General features: G+C 40.1%; 1 protein-coding gene across 4 annotated transcripts in view; it reads right to left on the reverse strand.

The window, feature by feature from the left end:
- Window positions 1-20,302, reverse strand: part of LOC122550565 (angiomotin-like protein 1) — a 260,953-nt gene that overhangs the window by 41,231 nt on the left and 199,420 nt on the right. For all 4 annotated transcript variants that reach the window (XM_087988016.1, XM_087988017.1, XM_087988018.1 and 1 more), the window contains one exon: window positions 9,005-9,150. In XM_087988016.1, the coding sequence (XP_087844142.1) occupies window positions 9,005-9,150 (146 nt within the window). The remainder of the gene's footprint in view (window positions 1-9,004; window positions 9,151-20,302) is intronic.

The raw sequence follows: 20,302 nt of genomic DNA on the forward strand, positions 1-20,302 counted from the left end.
AGTTAACGGCTTGACCAAATGTATAGCAGCCAAAGACTGTGCCGCATGGCCCTTAAGGGTCCGTGTACCTATAGTAATGATGGGAAATATGATTTTACATATTAAAGGTGCCCTTGTAGAAATGCTGGATGTAGGGAATCCACAATCAACCTCTAACCTGACAAGAGCGAAATGGAAGGCTGCCCTTTTGCCACCCCTCCAAATCCATTACCCATCAGTCTTACATCTGTCGTCAGCAAGGTTTGGGAAAGAATTCTGAGGGATAGGATTTATGACTATTTGGCAAAGCATAGTGTGATTAAAGGCAGTCAGCATGGCTTTGTGAGGGGCAGGTCACGCCTCACAAATCTTATTGAGTTCTTTGTGGAGGTGACAAGACAAGTCGATGAAGGTCAAGCAGTGGATGTGGTGCATATGGACTTCAGCAAGGCATTTGATAAGGTTCCCCATGGTAGGCTCGTTTATAAAGTCAGGAGGTATGGGATACAGGGAGACTTGGCTATCTGGATTCAGGATTGGTTGGCTGACAAAAAGGCAGAGAGTGGTTGTAGATGGAAAGTATTCTGCCTGGAGGTCACTGTTGAGTGGGGTCCTGCAGGGCTCTGTTCTTGGGCCTCTGCTCCTTGTAATCTTTATAAATGACTTGGATAAGGAGCTTGAGGGGTGGATTAGTAAATTTGCAGATGACACAAAGGTTGGAGGTGCCGTCGATAGTATCGAGAGCTATTGCAGGCTGCAGCGCGACATGGACAGGGTGCAAAGAAATGGCAGATGGCGTTCAACCTGGATAAATGCGAAGTGATGCATTTTGGAAGGTTGAATTTGAATGCTGACTATAGGATTAAAGACAGGATCCTTGGCAGTGTGGAGGAACAGAGTGATCTGTGTGTGCAAGTACCAAGTGGATAGGGTTGTTAAGAAACCATATGGCATTTTGTCTTTCATTAACTGGAGGATCGAGTTGAAGAGCTGCGAGATTTTGCTGCAGCTCTACAAGTCCCTGGTGAGACCACACTTGGAATATTGGAGTTCTGGTCGCCCTACTATATGAAAGATACAGAGGCTTTGGAGAGGGTGCAAAGAAGGATGCTGCCTGGACTGGAGGGCTTACCTTATGAAGAAAGGTTGAAGAAGCTCGGACTTTTCTCTCTGGAGAGAAGGAGGAAGAGAGACCTGATCGAGGTATACAAGATAATGTGGGGAATAGGTAGCATCCTTTCCCCAGGGCAGGATTGACTGGTATGAGAGGTCATAGTTTTAAGATATTAGGAGAAAAGTATAGAGGAGATATCAGAGGTAGATTCTTTACATAGAGAGTTGTGAATGCATGGAATGCGTTGCCAGTGGTGGTGGAAGCAGAGTCATTAGGGACATTTAAGCGACTGCTGGACATGCACATGGATAGCAGTGAGTTGAGGAGTACGTAGGTTAAGTTATTATATTTTACATTAGGATTAAACCTCGGCATAACATCGTGAGCCAAAGGGCCTGCTTTGTGCTGTACTTTTCTATGTTCTATGAAACTCCAACTGAAGGGGATGCATAAAACAGTTAAAGACAAACAGGAAGGAAGAAATGAACAGAGGCAATTAGAGGATTGTCCAGATGTCCCATCAGCAGGTAGTTAAGACTCTACCCACTAAGCCTGGTTTTAACCTGATGTGGAATGGTCCCTATGAGGTTATCATTAGCGGTGATAAGTGCGCTTGAAATATGAGGGAAGGTGGTCTAGAAACACTGGTCCCAACTGAAGAAATATGCAGGCACCGACTGAGGATCCTCACTCTCTCTTTCCTTTTCAGAGTGATTCATCTCAGAGCTTGGGGTCGTCCTTCGCGATTGTTGCGCATGGATGAGGAGTGCTGGTTGTTGAACATGGACCAGGAGAACTGGTTATTGCGCGTGGATCAGGAGCGCTGGTTATTGCGCATGGATCAGGAGCGCTGGTTATTGCATGTGGACCTGGAGTGCAGTTTGTTGTATGTGGACCATGAGTGCAGGTTGGTTGCGTGGACCAGGAGTGCAGATTGTTGTGAGTGGGCGATATAGCCTTTGGACCATTGTATAACTCCATTCAATACATTTTGTAATATTTTGTTGATTTTCACCCTGGCCCTTTGCCTAGTAGTCACTAGGGGGGAGTGTCAACGGAATTGTGTTGACCTAAGATGTTTAAACTTATGAAACAAGTTATTGCTTTAAGAGAACTCAAAACAGAACTTTGAATTTGGTCAAAATTTGCATAGGAACATATCAAATGTCTAGAATGAGCCATAAAGTAAGTTAAGATATATGGGTAAATTTAAAGAAAGAACAAACAACAAGTGGGAATGAATTGAAATGGTAATTGAGGTTACCATGCATTTTAGTGAAAAGGAAGTTTAGGTGAGAGAACTAAACTGATAGGTTTCTCTTCGTACTGTTTGTGTCCTTGTCTTTCCTTGGTGAACTTGGTGTTCAAGCCACTAACCGAGGCATCAGGACTATACGTGCAGAGATAAGTAAAACCTCATAGATCTTTTGATAAGATCAGATGGGGGTCAAGAATGCATGAAAGTCTTGGGATACCGATGTAAGTGTGCAAAAGTGATTGTTACCTCAGAAGTAATGAACCTGTGTGAATGCTGTAAAAAAAAGGTTTTTGCATTGAAAAATGGGCCTCAGATATGTACACTGACTTGGCAAATGGACTTGTGTGGCTTGGGAAGGACACAAGACCATAGTTTAAACGATAAGACAGTGACACATAATCTATGGAGAAATTGACTTTAAAAAAGTGATTATGAACTGCAGAGATACAGAGATACCCCTGTCACCTTGCAGAAATGTCTGGTCCTTGACTATTTACGAGAGTCACAGGGTGGCATCTGTGTTGTTATTGGCCCTGAGTGTTACACCTATATTCCAGACACTTCAGACAATATAACTAACCTAGCATTTCGCATACACCTGCAGGCTGATAAAATCTGGCAGGAAGGGAAGCAATTTCATAATTATAATCCCCCGGGGTGGCTGGAATGGCTATTAGGTGGTTCTTGGTGCTCTTATATTCAGCATGCACTGATTGTTCACGTTGTCATTGTAATTGTTTGCTGTGTCTTTATGGCACTTTTCAATTCAAGTTGTAAAATCTTAATTGCTCGTGTAAGGCAGCTGCTAGTCTTCAATTTGATGTTTCTGTCCGGCACCCCCCACAGGGTGATAGGAACTCACTTGATTGTAAGTGGTTTAGAGTCCATGGCCCCCATTGTCTCTGACCACAAGGGGGGATTGAAGATGGAAAATGAAGGGTTAAAATTAAATTCGTACTGAGCCTTAATTTTTAAACTATAATGTGAGATTCGCTGCAAACAGACTATTGCAGGAGGACCTCTGTGGTTATGCAGCAGAGCTGAGACAGCCATAACTTCTGCTTTTTGTTACTAAGTAAAACCGCAAGGCCTTCTGAACTCAAACGGCATGATCTGTGTCTTGTGGTTCTGTATAAACCTTGATACTTGTCTGTAATCTGCGAGAGCCTAGGTCTGACCGCAATGTGGTCAGATGCTTATGGTCTCCCAAAGGCCTTTGTTTAATAAATTACTTCTGATTGACTTCTACATTTGTAATGTGGCATTATTGTACCTACAATAAAATATCTTTTTCAAATTTATAATACTGCTGGTCATCCTTCGTATCAAAATCTCTGTGTACTTCCTAATATTAAATGGCACCTGCTACTTGTCTCCCTATGACTCCAGTTAGTCTGCATCTTCTTAGAGTCTATCGCAATCTTCCTCTCAATTCACAATATGTCCAAGCTTTGCCTCATGTGCAAATTTTGAAATTGTCCATGCACACCCAAGTTTAGGTTATTAACATAAACTAAATAAATGCCACCAAGGATGACATCAGTATACTCATCCTCAGTTTAAAAAAAAACTATTCACTACCATTTTCTGCTTCCTGTCATGTAGTCAACTTTGTACCTGTACTGCACTATCCACACTTACTTCTGGGGCTTTGATTGGTGGTCTATTTTGTGGCATTTTGTCTTAAACCTTTTAAAAGTCTATGAATTGCATTATTCTCAGTAACCAACTCCATATCTCAAAAAAAAAGCTCAAGTTATTTAAACAAGATGTACTCATATATGCATGCTTTCATTAACTAATCTATATTTGTGGAAGTGACTATTTTGAATTAGATTAACATTGCTAAAGGATTTTCCACCACCAAGATTAAACTCATTGGCTCTAGATACTAGGCTGAATCTTTATAACCTCACTTGAAACAGAAACACAGAGTTGCAATTCTAATCCTCCAATCCTCTTGAATCATCCCTTTATCGAAGCAGGATTGGAAGATTATGATCAATTCAGTATCTTCAGATGCATTTCATCCATTCCTGGTGACTTATGAGTTTGTGGTTGAGGCAACTTTCCTAATTCCTCTTCTTTATCATTCTATCATTTTTTAGACCAACAGTGTACCAAGTACCTCTGTTTTCAAAACATCTTGGGTGATAGTTTCTTTCTTAGTAGCTCTGCCTCCAGACATAAATCCCATTTCTGATGCCTCATTTACCCCATTCCTCCTTTACCTATCTCTGAGATGTTTGAAGTCCCTTTTATGTTGGCTTCCAGTCTCTTCTCATTCTCTCTCCTTGCTTCTCATATTTCTTATGTCTACTTACCCTGTGAACTCTCCATATTCAGTCAGGTTTTCATTTGTTATTATTAATGTACCCTATCTATATCTGAACTGCCTGTTCTTTAAAAGGTAGCCTATTGTAACATTATAGTCTTCTCTGGCAACTTCTGATTCCAACTTCATAGGGCATATCATTTCTCACCAATTAATTGTTTACATTCTGGATTGTATGTTGTCCTTTTCTATAGCCAATTCAAAACTTATTATGCTATTATCATTATTCCGTAAAATGTTAGAGAGACATAGAGATCTTCAGTAAGGAAACAAACCCATCGGCCAACTCGTCCATGCCAACCAGATATCCTAAATCAATCTAGTCCCATTTGCCAGCACTTGGCCCATATCCCTCTAAACCCTTCCTATTTGTATACCCATTCAGATGCCTGTTAAATTTTATAATTGAACCAGCCTCCACCAATTCCTCTGGCTGCTCATTCCATACGTGCACCAACCTCTGTGTGAAAAAGTTGCCCCTTAGGTCCCTTTGGTATCTCGCCCCTCTCACCCTAAACCTATGACCTCTGGTTCTGGGCTCCCCCACCCTATCCATGCCCCTCATGATTTCATAGGCATCTATGCCATTACTCCTCAGACTCCAATGTTCCAGTGAAAACAGCCTCAGCCTATTCAGCGCAAATCCTCCAACCCTGGCAACATCCTTGTAAATCTTTTCTGAACCCTTTCAAGTTACACAACATCCTTCCAACAGGAGAGACCAGAATTGCACACAATATTCCAAAAGTGGCCTAACCAATGTCCTGTACAGCTGCAACACAACCTCCTATCTCATATACTCTATGCTCTGTCCAATAACGGAAAGCATACCAAAAGCCTGCTTCACTACCCTATATACCTGCGACTCCACTTTCAAGCAGCTATGAATCTACACTCCAAAGGTCGCTTTGTTCAGCAACACTCTGCAGGACCTTAGCATTAAATGCATAAATCCTGCCTTGAATTGCCTTTCCAAAATGCAGAACCTCACAGTTATCTAAATTAAATTCCATCTGCCATTCCTCGGCCCATTGGTCCATCTGATCAAGATCCCATTATACTCTCAGGTAACATTTATCGTTGTCCACTAAACCTCCAATTTTGGTATTATCTGCAAACTTACTAATGATACTAGTACGTTTGCATCCAATTTATTTATATAAATGATGAAAAGCAATGGACCCAGCACCAATCCTTGCGGCACACCACTGGTCACAGGCCTCTTGTCTCAAAGGCAATGTTGCATTAGTGATACTTCATTTGTCAGAACTAGATGCAGCAATACTTCCTTTGAGGAGGCTGGCATCAATTGAATCTAGAAAATTCTCCTGAACATAATTCAGAAATGTCCCTATCGATATCTTTATACTATTAATATCATAGTCTATACCAAGATAATTAAAACTGCCAATCATAATACCATCTAGTTTTTGTGCTAATTTGTTTATCCAAGTCTTTCCCATTAGTTGCAAGTCTATAAAATACAACCAGTAGTGTAATGGTCTAAAATAAAAATTACACGACACAAGTTTATAGTCCAACGGGTTTATTTGGAAGTACACGCTTTTGGAGCGCTGCTCCTTCATCAGGTAGCTGTGGAATAGGATCATAGGACACAGAATTTATAGCAAAAGATCACAGCGTTTTATAAAAAAAGGTGACATCTCAGCTCAGACAATGTATTACAGGTGTGAGGTTAGAGCCTGTATGTATCCCAATTTTGAGTCAGACTGGTTCTATTTCCAAATTAGGAATTTATAAAATATCACATGGATTATCAAAAAATATTGACTGCCTACTGATTGTGTGCTTTTTGAACAAAATAGAATGTATCTGCGAATACAATTCTACAAATGCAAATTCACCCGATAGACTTATATATGTGTGTGCATTCATGTGAGGGAGAGAGAGTGAGAGTATATGTCTGCATGTGGGAGAGAGGGAGAGAACATGTGTGTGTGTGTGTGTGTGTGTGTGTGTGAACGTGTGAAAGTGCATGTGTGTGCGCGCTTGCTGGGTAGTGCATGTCAAAGAAGAACAAAGAACAAAGAAAATTTACAGCCCAGGAACAGATCCTTCAGCCCTCCAAGCCTGAGCCGATCGAATCTACTGTCTAAACCTGTCGCCCAATTCCGAAGCATCTGTATCCCTCTGCTCCTCACCTACTCATGCATCTGTCCAGATGCATCTTAAATGAATTTACCATGCCTGCCTCTATTACCTCTGCTGGCAAAGCGCTCCAGGCACTTACCCTCTGTATAAAATACTTGCTGTGTGTATCCCCCTTAAACTTTTCAGCTCTCACCTTGAGTCCATAAGTGTGATGGAGTATATGCCTGTGAGAGGGTGTGCGCGTAGGTGAGAGTATATGTGTGTGTGTGTGTGTGTGCCTGAGAGACAGCATGTGTAAGTGAGAGGGTCTGCGTGAGTATATGAGTATCTAACAATATGCGTTTATGTGTGCTTATGTACGTGCATGTGTGTATGGTGTAGTAGGGTCACCTGTAGTGTGACATGAATGCAAGATTCTGCTTGAGGCCATCCTCATGGTTACCAAACTTGACTATCAGCCTCTGCTCGTCCATCTGCATTGTTGCACATCCCGAAGTCCACCTTGGAGAATGGTCACCTGAAGATCCGAGGCTGAATGTAACCTGATTTTTTATAATCCATGTGACATTTTATAAATTCCTACCTTGGAAATATAACCAGTCTGACTCAAGATTGGAATACATGCAGACTCTAACCTCACACTTTTAATGCATTGTCTGAGCTGTCACTTTTTTTTATAAAAACTTACTTTATCTCAGAAATGTGACTTGAAAGAAGTTCCGAGAATTACATATTAATGAACTGAAATCTGCAACCCATTCTAAACGATGAAACACTTAACAATAATCTAGGTCTGTTCAATATATTGCATCAGTTTATGACACTGTGGTTGTTTGCTATGATTTCTGTGTCCTATGATCCTACTCCACTAGCTATCTGACAAAGGAACAGTGCTTCGAAAGCTTGTACTTCCAAATAAACTGTTGGACTATAAACTGGTGTCATGATTTTTAACTTTGTCCACCCAGTCCACCCACCACATGATCTGGCACCTCCACATCATGTAATGGTCTAGTTAATGTATCTTAGCTCAAAGCAAATACATTGTCTTTGATCTCTCTCTAGAACAACTCTTTCTCGTTCAATGTCATACTTTCCACAATCAAGTATTGCCCATCCTACTTTCTTTGCTTTCCTACCTTTCCTGAAACTTGCATCCAGAAATATATCGTATCCTATCCTATCCTTTTTTTTGGTGACAGGTTTCCCTACTGTCACAATAACATCACATTCCCTCTTGACTACCTGCAGCTGCTGATAAATAGATTTATGTACTACACACTGTATATTGACAAACATGTTCTTGTTATGAGTTATGAACTGCATTTTCACATATTTTAGGAATATAACTTAAATGTTCAATGGAAACACCTAATTGAGAAATTTAAGTGAGTCTAATTCAAATAGACCTGGAGTACAAACATTTCAAAGGTATTCGTTTAATGAAATCAGACTTAGAAGTGAAAGTATTGAGCCCTGGATGATGCATCTGTGGCTTCTTGATAAATAAGTTACTTAATTAAAGAAGCCAAAAGTAGCTTTGTAAACTTCAGTGGTTGCAAGAAGTCTGCAGAGAGGGCAATTTCATTGATTAGAAATACATTTTTCATACGAGTTAGAGAATCAAGAAGTTGTAGTATTTTTTTTGTTATATACTTTGCAATAGTCTCAAAGATGGGCCATGGGATAGAAGGTTCTTTTTGTTTAAACTAGCTGGGTGTTTACTCAGAAAAAAAGCAGTTGCAATGTTTGGACTGGTGTAGGCTTCCGCTCACCAAATTGAGACAGCCAAAAGCAAATGATTATTAATTAAGCCTGCACTTAATCAGAGAAGATACTAAATTCTTTATTCATTACAGACAATTATTTTAACTTTAAGATTTTCACCGCTACTGCTTGAAAATTCTTGATATCTAAAGAAAAATAAAGACATTAATTTGTCCAAAAAGTGATTTAAAGAAAGACACAAAGGAAGATCAGCTGACAGGATTTAAATAGATGGATAAAACATCCTTAAAATATGGAGTTTTAGTTTTGATTCCTCATGAGATATCTTTTGACATTTCCGTACCATTGCACAAACACACTGAACTGTCCAGCCAGTTTTCTAATTGGATATCAATTACTGATTGCATTGTGGCCAACAGTGTTGAATTTGGCTGCCATCAACTAAAGTCAATCAAATCAAATTAAACATTAAGCCCACCTCCTGCTCCAACCTGACCACCTTGGCTTGGGTATTGTTCAATGCCTGATCCAAGATTTCAATGCGCCTCTGCTGATCCTCATTTGCTGAACGCATAGTGGCCAGTTCCATTTCCAACTTTTCCCCTTCCTTCAAGTGCTCTTTGTCTGCAAGAGAAGCAGAGAACAAGGTTAGCTTTGTATGGCAGCTTTCCTGTTAACAGGAATCAGGCCAAATAGCCTCAGGCAGTAAAAAAACATAAAGGAGACTTTAAGTTACTTGGCATTTTTCTTCTCAATCGAAAACCTTAGCCGTTATTTGGAAATAACACAGAACGAATATCAATGGCTAACTTTTCATAATTGATTGGATGAAGAATTTTCAATTACCATTCTTGCTTACCGAAATCAGCTACTGACTAGGAAAATAAGAAAAGTCATCACAAACTTAAAATGGAGAGAATTACAAATTAAGTCTGCAAATGTAATTATTGAATGCCTCAAACATGATTAATTTGTTTCTGTAGGGGTTGATGGTTGCCATTTCCACTGATGGAGCAAAAGTCATTAGTAAGTTCACAGATGTGGTGCAGGATTTGCTTTAAGAGGAGGAAAAAAATACTGAAGAAAGTAGGATAAAAGGTCAACACAACATCAAGGGCAGAAGACCCTGTACGGTGCTGTACTGATCTATGTTCTAAGTCAAAATGATACAATAGATATAGTTTGGATAAGTTAACTCACAACTATTTTGTTTGTTATTCAAAAATATTCTTTTGGAAGAAAGGAATCAGAATATGAATATGCTTGAAAATATAAAGTTTTTTTGGAAGTTTTTCACATTGCATTCATCAGGACAATTTGCAAGGAACACCAATGTAAAGGTTAACAACATTTATGCTATATGAAGATTGCTGATTGGTAAACAAGCAAACTCTAATTGGCAGTAGAGCTCAATGAAGAATGCACCCATTACATGATGACTTACAGTTAATTCTCAAGCTATTTTTTTAAACCAGGTAGATTCACCAGGTAGCCATTGTCTGACAAGTAGCATTAACTGAGAAAATTAGAGTGAATCCAAACAGGTTCTTTAAATATATTAACAGTAAAAGAATAACTAGAGAGAGGATAGGACTCCTGAAAGACCAAAGTGAACATGAGGTCCTCAATGACTATTTCTCCTGTGTATTTACCGTGGAGAAAGACGTGAAGACTTGGGAACCTGGGGACATTAGTGGCAATATCTTGGGGACAGTCCATATCGCAGGTGTTGCATATATTGGAATGTATAAAGGTGGATAAATCTCCTGGCCTTAACCAGATATATCCCAAAAGACTGAAGAGGCTAGAGAAGAAATTGTGGGGGCCCTGGCTGATATTTTGACATTATCGATAGGCACGGGAAAGGTCCCAGAAAATGCGAGGGTAGCGAATGTTGTGCCCTTATTCAAGAAGGGCTGCGAAGAAAATCCTGGGAACTATAGACCAGTAGGCCTAACATCTGTGATAAATAAGTTATTTGAGAAGATTATGAGGGATACAATATATATGGATTTGGAAAGACAGGGTTTGATTAGGAAGAGTCAGCATGGTTTTGTGCATGTGAGATCATGCCTCATAAATTTATTAGAGTTCTTTCATGAAGTGACCAGAAAGATTGATGAAGGTAGGGTGATAGATTTAGTCTATATAGATTTCAGTAAGGCCTTTGATAAGGTTCCACATCGTAGGCTGCTCTGGAAGATTAGATTGCATGGAATCCAGGGGGAACTGGCAAGATAGATACAGAATTTGCTTGATGGTAGGAAGCAGAAGGGGAAGGATCAAATCAACTGCACAAGTTGCTGAATTCATAAGTTCAATGAATATCATTCACACCATTGTGGGGAATATAGTCGCTATGATACAGTACCTCAGTGAAAATGTTTATGGCTTCCTTCAGTGGTGCATTGTTGTATAGACCATCAATATCAAATTATCACATGGGCACTGTATTACTATTGATATGCAAGTCTTGCTTGAAACAAGTTGAAACAATTCATCCAACCAGTAGGCCATCTCATTTGTGCAGAATCAGTCATAGATAAGATGGGTTGGAAAGGAATGCCATTTTTGAATATCTTGGGCAGTCCATACATACACCGGAGCAGTAAGCTGTGAGTATGAATACTTCAAGTACAGTATATCACCTGGCAGTATATTAGCCTTATGCAGGTCCAGCTGGCATTTTCTTTAGCGTGGTTTTAAGCAAGGCTATCTGGTCACACTGAGAAACAAGTCCAATGGCTATGAATTTAGATTTATCATTAGAATGGCAAGCATTGTATTGATATAGTCATGTTTGTTAAGGATGGTTATTCAAATCTCCTGTCATGTTTACTGATATGCATATCTAGTTGGCCCTGAGGTCTTGCAAGACAACATAAATCAGAAAAAGCAAGCATCCAAATTTAGCTGGTAAGAAGGTAGGCAAATGGATTGTTGACCTTTATTTAGAAACGAATGGAGTATAAAAATACTAAGCCTCGCTAAAACTATTAAGCCTCGCTAAGCCTCGCAAGGCATTAGTCAGACAACCCATAGAATATTGTGAACAGTTTTTAACCCCTAAGGAAAGATATAATAGAATAGATGCAGTCCTAAGAAGGTTCCCAGGTAGAGTTGATCCCAGGTATGGAGGTATTTTCTTATGAGGAGAGGTTAAGTAGGTTGTGCATGTAGTCATTAGAATTTAGAAGAATGAGAGATCTTATTGAAGCATATAAGATTCTAAGGGGCTTGACAGCATTGATACAGACAGGTTATTTCTACATATAGGAGAATTTAGGACCAGACGGCATAATCTCAGAGTAAGGTGTGGCCTAATTAAGACAGAGTTCAGGAAGACTTTTTTTTTCTGAGGGTCAATAATGTGTGGAATTCTTCACCTGAGAGGGCTATCCAGTCTTGGTCGTTAAGTACAATTCAGGGTTGAAATACACATTTATAGTCAGTATAGGAATCAAGGGTTATGGGGAAAAGGCAGGAAAGTAAATTTCAGCATTATTAGATTGGTTACAATCTCATTGAATAGCGAAATAGATCTGATAGGCTGAATACTTCTGCTCCAATGTTTTATGGTTATGACTTTAATATTTAATTCTGGTGTCTGAATTGTTCTGGGTAGATAGTTTGTAAAAAATATTTGCTTGCAAGAAATATCAAGATTGTTTTAAAGCAGAAACATTCAGGATTTTAGGCTAAAGTAGATCAACAAAAATTGAACCTGATAAAGGGACCCCGAATGATTGCTGATCCAAACTTCATTAGATGAGAAAAATGTTTCATAACTCGTAATATGCTCTAACTTAAAAAACTATTTTTGTAGCAAAACAAACTTGCCATTTGGAAGTCAACCTAATGAGTACAGGCAAGCTAACTTTATTTCCATCACTTAAGTTATCCATTACGGAAACAAGATGGAAATTCAGGGACTTTCTGAGGACCAGAATTAAAGTATCAATAATCATGTTCCAACATTGTAACATAAACTAGTAATGTAAGATCGAACACTGCCAGACTTTCAAATTGTATGTGAAAATCAGAGAAGTCATTTGGAATCCCACAACACGCCTGAGCGAGATCAGCTAGGTGCACTCTTGAGGATTCATCCACTGAGAATGTGGTACATGAATTATATAGTTACAACATGTTGGGCAGCACAGTGGTTAGCACTGCTGCCTTACAGCACCAGGGTCCCAGGTTCGATTCCAGCCTCGGGCAACTGTCTGTGTGGAGTTTGCACATTCTCCCCATGTCTGCGTGGGTTTCCTCCGGGTGCTCCGGTTTCCTCCCACAGTCCAAAGATGTGCAGGCCAGGTGAATTGGCCATTCTAAATTGCCCATAGGTTAGGTGCGTTAGTCAGAGGGAAATGGGTCTGGATGGGTTACTCTTCGGCGGGTCAGTGTGGACTTGTTGGGCCGAAGGGCCTGTTTCCATGCTGTAGGGAAGCTAATCACATGTCCTGATGGATTATATCAAACAACATAAACATTCAGCTGTTTGTAATAATCAAGATGTGATTGTATCAGACCAGTCTGCACTTGCAAAACTCAAAGCAGTATCTAATATTAGATCTGATTCCATGATTGGACAACATTTGCTAAATAATTGTGTGTGTGTGAAGAATTATACTGACAATCAAGTTAAGATCATGGTTGGCTTACAAATGTGGAGTATTTGCATTTTAATAGAAGCTACATTTATTAATACATGGAACCCTGTTCTTTGCAGACAGAAAGTTCATATGCACCCATTATGTCAGTTTTAACTAAATGGTACAGCTGACGATCATTCTTTTGACCAGTTCTCAAAGTAATGTTATCACTAATGAGAGTCAACCCACCTGTTCTAAATTTATTCAAAGGTTGACAGTTAGTTGTTATACATAGAACATAGAACATAGAAGAATACAGCGCAGTACAGGCCCTTGGGCCCTCGATGTTGCGCCGATCCAAGCCCACCTAAACTACACTAACCCACTATCCTCCATATACCTATCCAATGCCCTCTTAAATGCCCATAAAGAGGGAGAGTCCACCACTGTTACTGGCAGGGCATTCCATGAACTAACGACTCGCTGAGTGAAGAACCTACCCCTAACATCAGTCCTATATCTACCCCCCCTTAATTTAAAGCTATGCCCCCTTGTAATACCCGACTCCATACGCGGGAAAAGGTTCATACTGTCGACCCTATCTAACCCCCTAATCATCTTGTACACCTCAATCAAGTCACCCCTAAACCTTCTTTTCTCTAGTGAAAACAGCAACTAGGAGAAAGTGAGGACTGAGATGGTGGAGATCAGAGTCAAGAGTGTGATGCCGGAAAAGCACAGCAGATCGGGCAGCATCCAAGGAGCAAGAGAATCGATGTTTCAGGCATAAGCCCTTCAGCTTGATTCTCCTGCTCCTCAGATGCTGCCTGACCTGCTGTGCTTTCCAGCACCACACTCTTGACAGTTAACTGTTAGCATCTAACTGCTGCAAGCTCCATGGCAATGCTTCTGCTAAACAGACTCCATTTGCCAATCGATAAGCACTGTCAGAAAGCTAGCATTCACATTTCTGAAATTGACATACTTTGTGATAAAATTTGGACTTATGACTATGCCATCTCAAACACTGAATGTCTCTTTATAGGAGGATGAGAAGTTTGTTAACAATGATACTGAGCAATTGATTCTTCATCTTACTTTCACTCTTACCTCGTCCTCTTATACTCTACTCAATAAACTCGACATTAGCTCATGGAACAGGACTTCATCATTTCATTTGGACTTTTGCAGACAACACTGAGTTTAATAACTTTTAAATCATAACTTCAGTTGGAATTATTTTTCCATATATCAGGTGTTGACAATGGGTTCTGCATCTCCTGTAGGCAGATTTCTGTTTACTTGTTCTTTTAATCAGGAAGGCAAAAGATATCATCCCTTTTTCCTACCTCTTTTTCACTTAACTTCCCCATATTTTATTCTTTTATATCACCACACACTCCTAACCCCAGCCCCAACCAAACCTTTTCCCTGCCTCGACACATCTTAAAACTTGTTACAATTCTAACTATTTTCAGTTCTGATGAAAGGTCATGGCTATGAAACATTATACCTATTTCTCTTTCCAATGATGCTGCCAAATCTGCTGAGCATTTCCAGAATTTTCTGTTTATATTATAGGGAGCCAATATTTTCAGCAGCAGAGAAACGAAGGCATGAGCTATAAATGTCAGAATATAAAAAAGGTCCTGCTGTTACATTAAGGATCTATTTTCATTAATTCATAAATACTTTATTCAGCTTGTGGTCACCATACCAAGCTAATTGTGTACCATAATCATTAGCACATAGAAATAATTCTGACCCCACTACAAGGGTTGCTGTTGAGATTTCCTCAAGGGCCATGTTTTTATAATCAAAAGGACACATTTTGATTTTTGCTGGCTACCTTTTGGATTTCAAGAGTTCTACTCCATTCTTATTCATTTGTTTGTTGATGCAGTCATGTCATAACAATACCTTTTGTATTTAGGTTGGCATATCATCTCCTCCATGAAATATCACGCCACAACAGACATGTAAAGTATTAATATCATAGACACCACAGTATTTAAATTGACACAAGCCAAAAGGAGTAAAGTTAGTGACAATCTTTTTAATCGTAAAGAACGGATATCCCTGCACAATAATAGCCATTACCCTAGATGTATCTCCTACAGACGGGAGAGGTCAAAACTAATGTATTTCTATCCAAATGCATAAAATGGCAAGAATTTAACCAGTTAATAATCATTTTAATGCATCTCAGATCTCTTTCTCAGATTTAAATTTAATATTGATTCTTTTCAGAAGCTAATCCGCTAATGTCATTTTCCTTTCCTTACCAACAGTTTCTGCAGTTTCTTCCTTCCTCCACTAAACACCAACCTCTCTCTGACTCCTGGCAGATGTCTCCCTGAATCCATGAAATGGATGGGACAAAATAGGCTTTCCAATATGGGCTACGGTTTTGAAACAACAAGAGGAGAAATCACTGAAGATAAAACATAACCATTTACAAATTGAACATTTCTCCCTCAACTGTAACTAAATGGTTCTGGTTCCTTAAGGATATTTTAAAATAACAGAGGAAATAATAAAAGGCAAGCATATTAATTTTGAGGGGACGAAAGGATGCTTGTGATTCATTAGAACTGCTGGCAATAAATATCTTTAACATTTCTCATAAGCTAACATAACCATATAATTTTGCTTTGTTTATACCTTGATTGAAGGGTCAAAGAACAGGTCTGATCTTCAACACGCTTTTGTTTAGATTAGATTAGATTAGATTACTTAGTGTGGAAACAGGCCCTTCCACATGACCCGCCAAAGCGCAACCCACACAGACCCATTCCCCTACACCTAACACTACGGGCAATTTACCTCGGCCAATTCACCAAACCTGCACATTTTTGGACTGTGGGAGGAAACCCACGCAGACACAGGGAGAATGTGCAAACTCCACACAGTCAGTCACCTGAGGCGGGAATTGAATCCGAGTCTCTGGCGCGGTGAGGCAGCAGTGCTAACCACTGTGCCACCGTGTCGCCCATGATTTTGCTCTAATAATTTTTAAAATAAATAAATTGTTGGCATATCTGTTTCACTGTATTTTGGGAAATGTAGTACAACTTTTAATTTCATCATTGCAGTAGAATGCAAATCATATAACTTTTTAAAATTTCTGATTTAAAATCAAATCCAATGTAGAACTTCTGGGAAGAACAACAATTATATAACATATCACAAATTAAATTTAAAACAGCATTGTTAACTGCTAATTGTTATGTCGAGGACAATTTGGCACTATGTTTGTATTTATAGAGTCATAGAGATGTACAGCATAGAAACAGACCCTTCGGTCCAACCTGTCCATGCCGACCAAATATCACAACCCAATCTAGTCCCATCTGCCAGCACCTGCCCAAACCCTTCCTATTCATATACCCATCCAAATGCCTCTTACATGTTGCAATTGTACTAGCCTCCACCACATCCTCTGGCAGCTCATTCCATACACATACCACCCTCTGCGTGAAAAGTCACCGCTTAGGTCTCTTTTATATCTTTCCCCTCTCACCCTAAACCTATGCTCTCTAGTTCTGGACTCCCCAGCCCCAGGGAAAAGACTTTGTCGATTTATCCCATCCATGCCCCTCATAATTTTGTAAACCTCTATAAGATCACCCCTCAGCCTCCGACGCTCCAGGGAAAACAGCCCCAGCCTGTTCAGCCTCTCCCTGTAGCTCAAATCCTCCAACCCTGGCAACATCCTTGTAAATCTTTTCTGAACCCTTTTAAGTTTCACAACATCTCTCTGATGGGAAGGAGACCAGAATTGCACGCAATATTCCAACAGTGGCCTAACCAATGTCCTGTACAGCTGTAACATGACCTCCCAACTCCTGTACTCAATACTCTGACCAATAAAGGAAAGCATACCAAACGCCTTCTTCACTATCCTATCTACCTGCGACTCCACTTTCAAGGAGCTATGAACCTGCACTCCAAGGTCCATTTGTTCAGCAACACTCTCTAGGACCTTACCATTAAGTGTATAAGTCCTGCTAAGATTTGCTTTCCCAAAATGCAGCACCTCGCATTTATCTGCATTAAACTCCATCCATTTGATTGAGATTATGCACAATGTTACAGCAAGTTGTACAATCACACCAGTGAAAGGTGGAAGCACTTTTGATGTTGTGATTAAAGCCACGTTTATAAGAATAGAATGATCAGAGTCGAGAGTGCGGTGCTTGAAACTCTTGACTCTGATCTCCCGCATCTGCAGTCCTCACTTTCTCCTATAATGAACAGAGGTATACTTTCACTAGATCCTACCTACACCTGATATAGAATTGATCAAAGTGGAAAAGTCTTCAATTTACATCCAAAGAGACAAATTTTAAAAATATTCTATTATATGTTCACAAGACAACTGGTTGACATAATTACATTGGAAAATGTATCCTAGATCTAATTCATAGAGTCATAGCGATATACAGTATGGAAACAGACCCTTCAGCCCAACCCGCCCATGCCCACCAGATATCCTAAATTAATCTAATCCCACATGCCAGCATTTGGCCCATATCCCTCTAAACCTTTCCTATTCATATACCCATCCAGATGCCTTTTAAGTGTAATTGTGCCAGTCTTCCCCACCTCCTCTGACAGTTCATTCCATACACACACCACCATCTGCATGAAAAAGTTGCCCCTTAGGTCACTTATAAATTTTTCCTCTCTCACCTTAAATCTATGCCCTCTAGTTTTGAACTCACCCACCCTGGGCATGTATTTGCCCTATCCATGTTCCTCATTATTTTGTAAACCTCTATAACGTCACCTCTCAGCCCCTGACCCAGCAGGGAAAATAGCCGCAGCCTATTCAGCCTCTCCCTATGGCTCAAACCCTCCAGCCATGGCTAAAATTCCTACAACACCAGGTTATAGTCCAACAGGTTTAATTGGAAGCACACTAGCTTTCGGAGCGTCGGTCCTTCATCAGGTGAAGGAGTGACGCTCCGAAGGCTAGTGTGCTTCCAATTAAACTTATTGGACTATAACCTGGTGTTGTGTGATTTTTAACTTTGTACACCCTAGTCCAACACCAGCATCTCCAAATCATGCCAGCCATGGCAACATTCTTGTAAATCTTTTCTGAACCCTTTCAAGTTTCACAACATTCTTCCTATAGTAGGGAGAACAGAATTACACACTGTATTCCAAATGTGGCCTAACCAATGTCCATACAGCCACAACATGAACTCCCAAATCCTATACTCAATACTCTGACCAATAAATGCAAGCATACCAAATATCTTCTTCACTGCCCTGTCTATCTGGGACTCCACTTACACGGAACTATGAACCTGCACTCCAAAGTTTCCTTGTTCAACAATGCTCCCCAGGACCTTAGCATTAAATGTATAGGTCGTGCCCTGATTTCCTTTCCAAAATGCAGCTCCGCACATTTATCTAAATTAAATGCCATCTTCCACTCCTCAGCTCATTGGTCCATCTGATCAAGATCCCATTGTACTCTAATGTAACCTTCTTCGCTGTCCACGACACCTCCAATTTTGGTGTCATCTGCAAACTTACTAACCATACTCCCTACGTTCACATCCAAATCATTTATATAAAGGTTGAAAAGCAGTGGACCCAGCACTGGTCCTTGTGGCACACCACTGGTCAAGGCCTCCAGTCTGAAAAGCAACCCTCCACCACCACCCTCTATCTTCTAAGTGTTTGATTACTCTATTTTTGGGTTAGCAGAAAACGAGGGCATTAAATGAGGATATCCTTCCAAAGTTTACCATTAACTCCATTTACTTTGTCTGCAGTAAGAACTGCTATATAACTAACCCAAATCTAGACAATGGTTTTGAAATCTACTCAGAAAAATTATGTTACAAGGATTCAAGAATGACTCGTTATCAAGTTAATAATCAAGACACCGTATTCACCATGCAAAGCAGACATCTAAAAATAATGGTATTATTAAAAACTTGAAATACAATCTTTCCTTCAGACTAACATTCCTATCTGACAATCAAGAAAGAAGGAACTGTTATCCTCAGGTAGATCAGTAGACCTCACTTTTTTAATGTTAACGACATTTGCAAGTAAACTATTGCTGTTTCAGATATTATAAAGTAATTTGACATCCCATTTCTATCAGTAGCCATACAGTTGATGATTACAATATAGATGGTGATCAAAAGTACACAATCATTGCATTCAAACTATTGGTATCCATCTATATTTTCACACTTGCAATAAATTAGTTTTTGATAGTTAAAAGAACCAAAACATCAGCTGCATAGCTACTCATTAAAAAACTGACACTACTTTTGCTATCAAGGTGAATTCTTCCATTGTTTAAAGTGTCATGTTTGACATCAATTAGAACATGTCAGCAAAAAGACTTCAAATATTTTAAATTAATTGATGCTACACCAAATAGCCTGTTTACAATTTCAAGCACTCAAAATTTCAATTCAATAGTATCTTGAGATCTAACTTACAAATATCCTTTATTTACTGATGGAATTTCCATTTAAGGTGGCAACAGAGTAAAATGCTCTAGCTGGAGCTCTTCTGCTCGCCAGCTCCCTTTCCTTTTTCCTTCTTTGTCGCCCTTGCTGCAGTATTCCCTCTGTCCCCACAACTTTTCAAAGTACCCTACATGGAGGGAATGCAGAACTGAGTCCAAGACCAGCCTGGCACGCGAGATGAGTTGTGACTGGAGAGACGGAGCCCTTGTAGCGAGTTGCGGCCAGAGTGGGGGCAGACAGAGTGCAGGCTGAATCCCAGAACTCTGTTGTGGCTGGTGCAGCAGCAAAATGAGTGCAGGCCAAGTCACAGGAGCGAGAAACGGCTGCAGAGCTGGCAGAGGCTCGGAAGCAAGTCACGGCTGGAGCCCAGAGAAGCAGCAGAGTGTGTGCGGGTTGAGTCTCGGAAGGTGTCGCAGTCGGAGTGGAAGCAGAGTGAGTGTAGGCCGAGCTGGAAGCCGAGTTGTGGCCGGAGCCCAGAGTGAGCCCAGGTCGGTCGAGAGGACAAGTCCTGGTTGGGGGGCCAACACATGGAGGCAGCGAGGCCTCATGTTCTGAAGCCCAGCAGGCACGGACTCACTGGAAAAGGACTATAACCTGAGTACTTCAGAGACAATTGATTCTCATTCTAGGCTTTTAAAACTCTGTATATCAACGCTAGTCTGTTTTTTTTACAAT

This window comes from Chiloscyllium plagiosum, unplaced genomic scaffold (genome assembly GCF_037043375.1).
Source record: "Chiloscyllium plagiosum isolate Xiang-an unplaced genomic scaffold, Cpla_swu_hap1 HiC_scaffold_6, whole genome shotgun sequence".
In the NCBI taxonomy this organism is placed as follows: Eukaryota; Metazoa; Chordata; class Chondrichthyes; order Orectolobiformes; family Hemiscylliidae; genus Chiloscyllium; species Chiloscyllium plagiosum.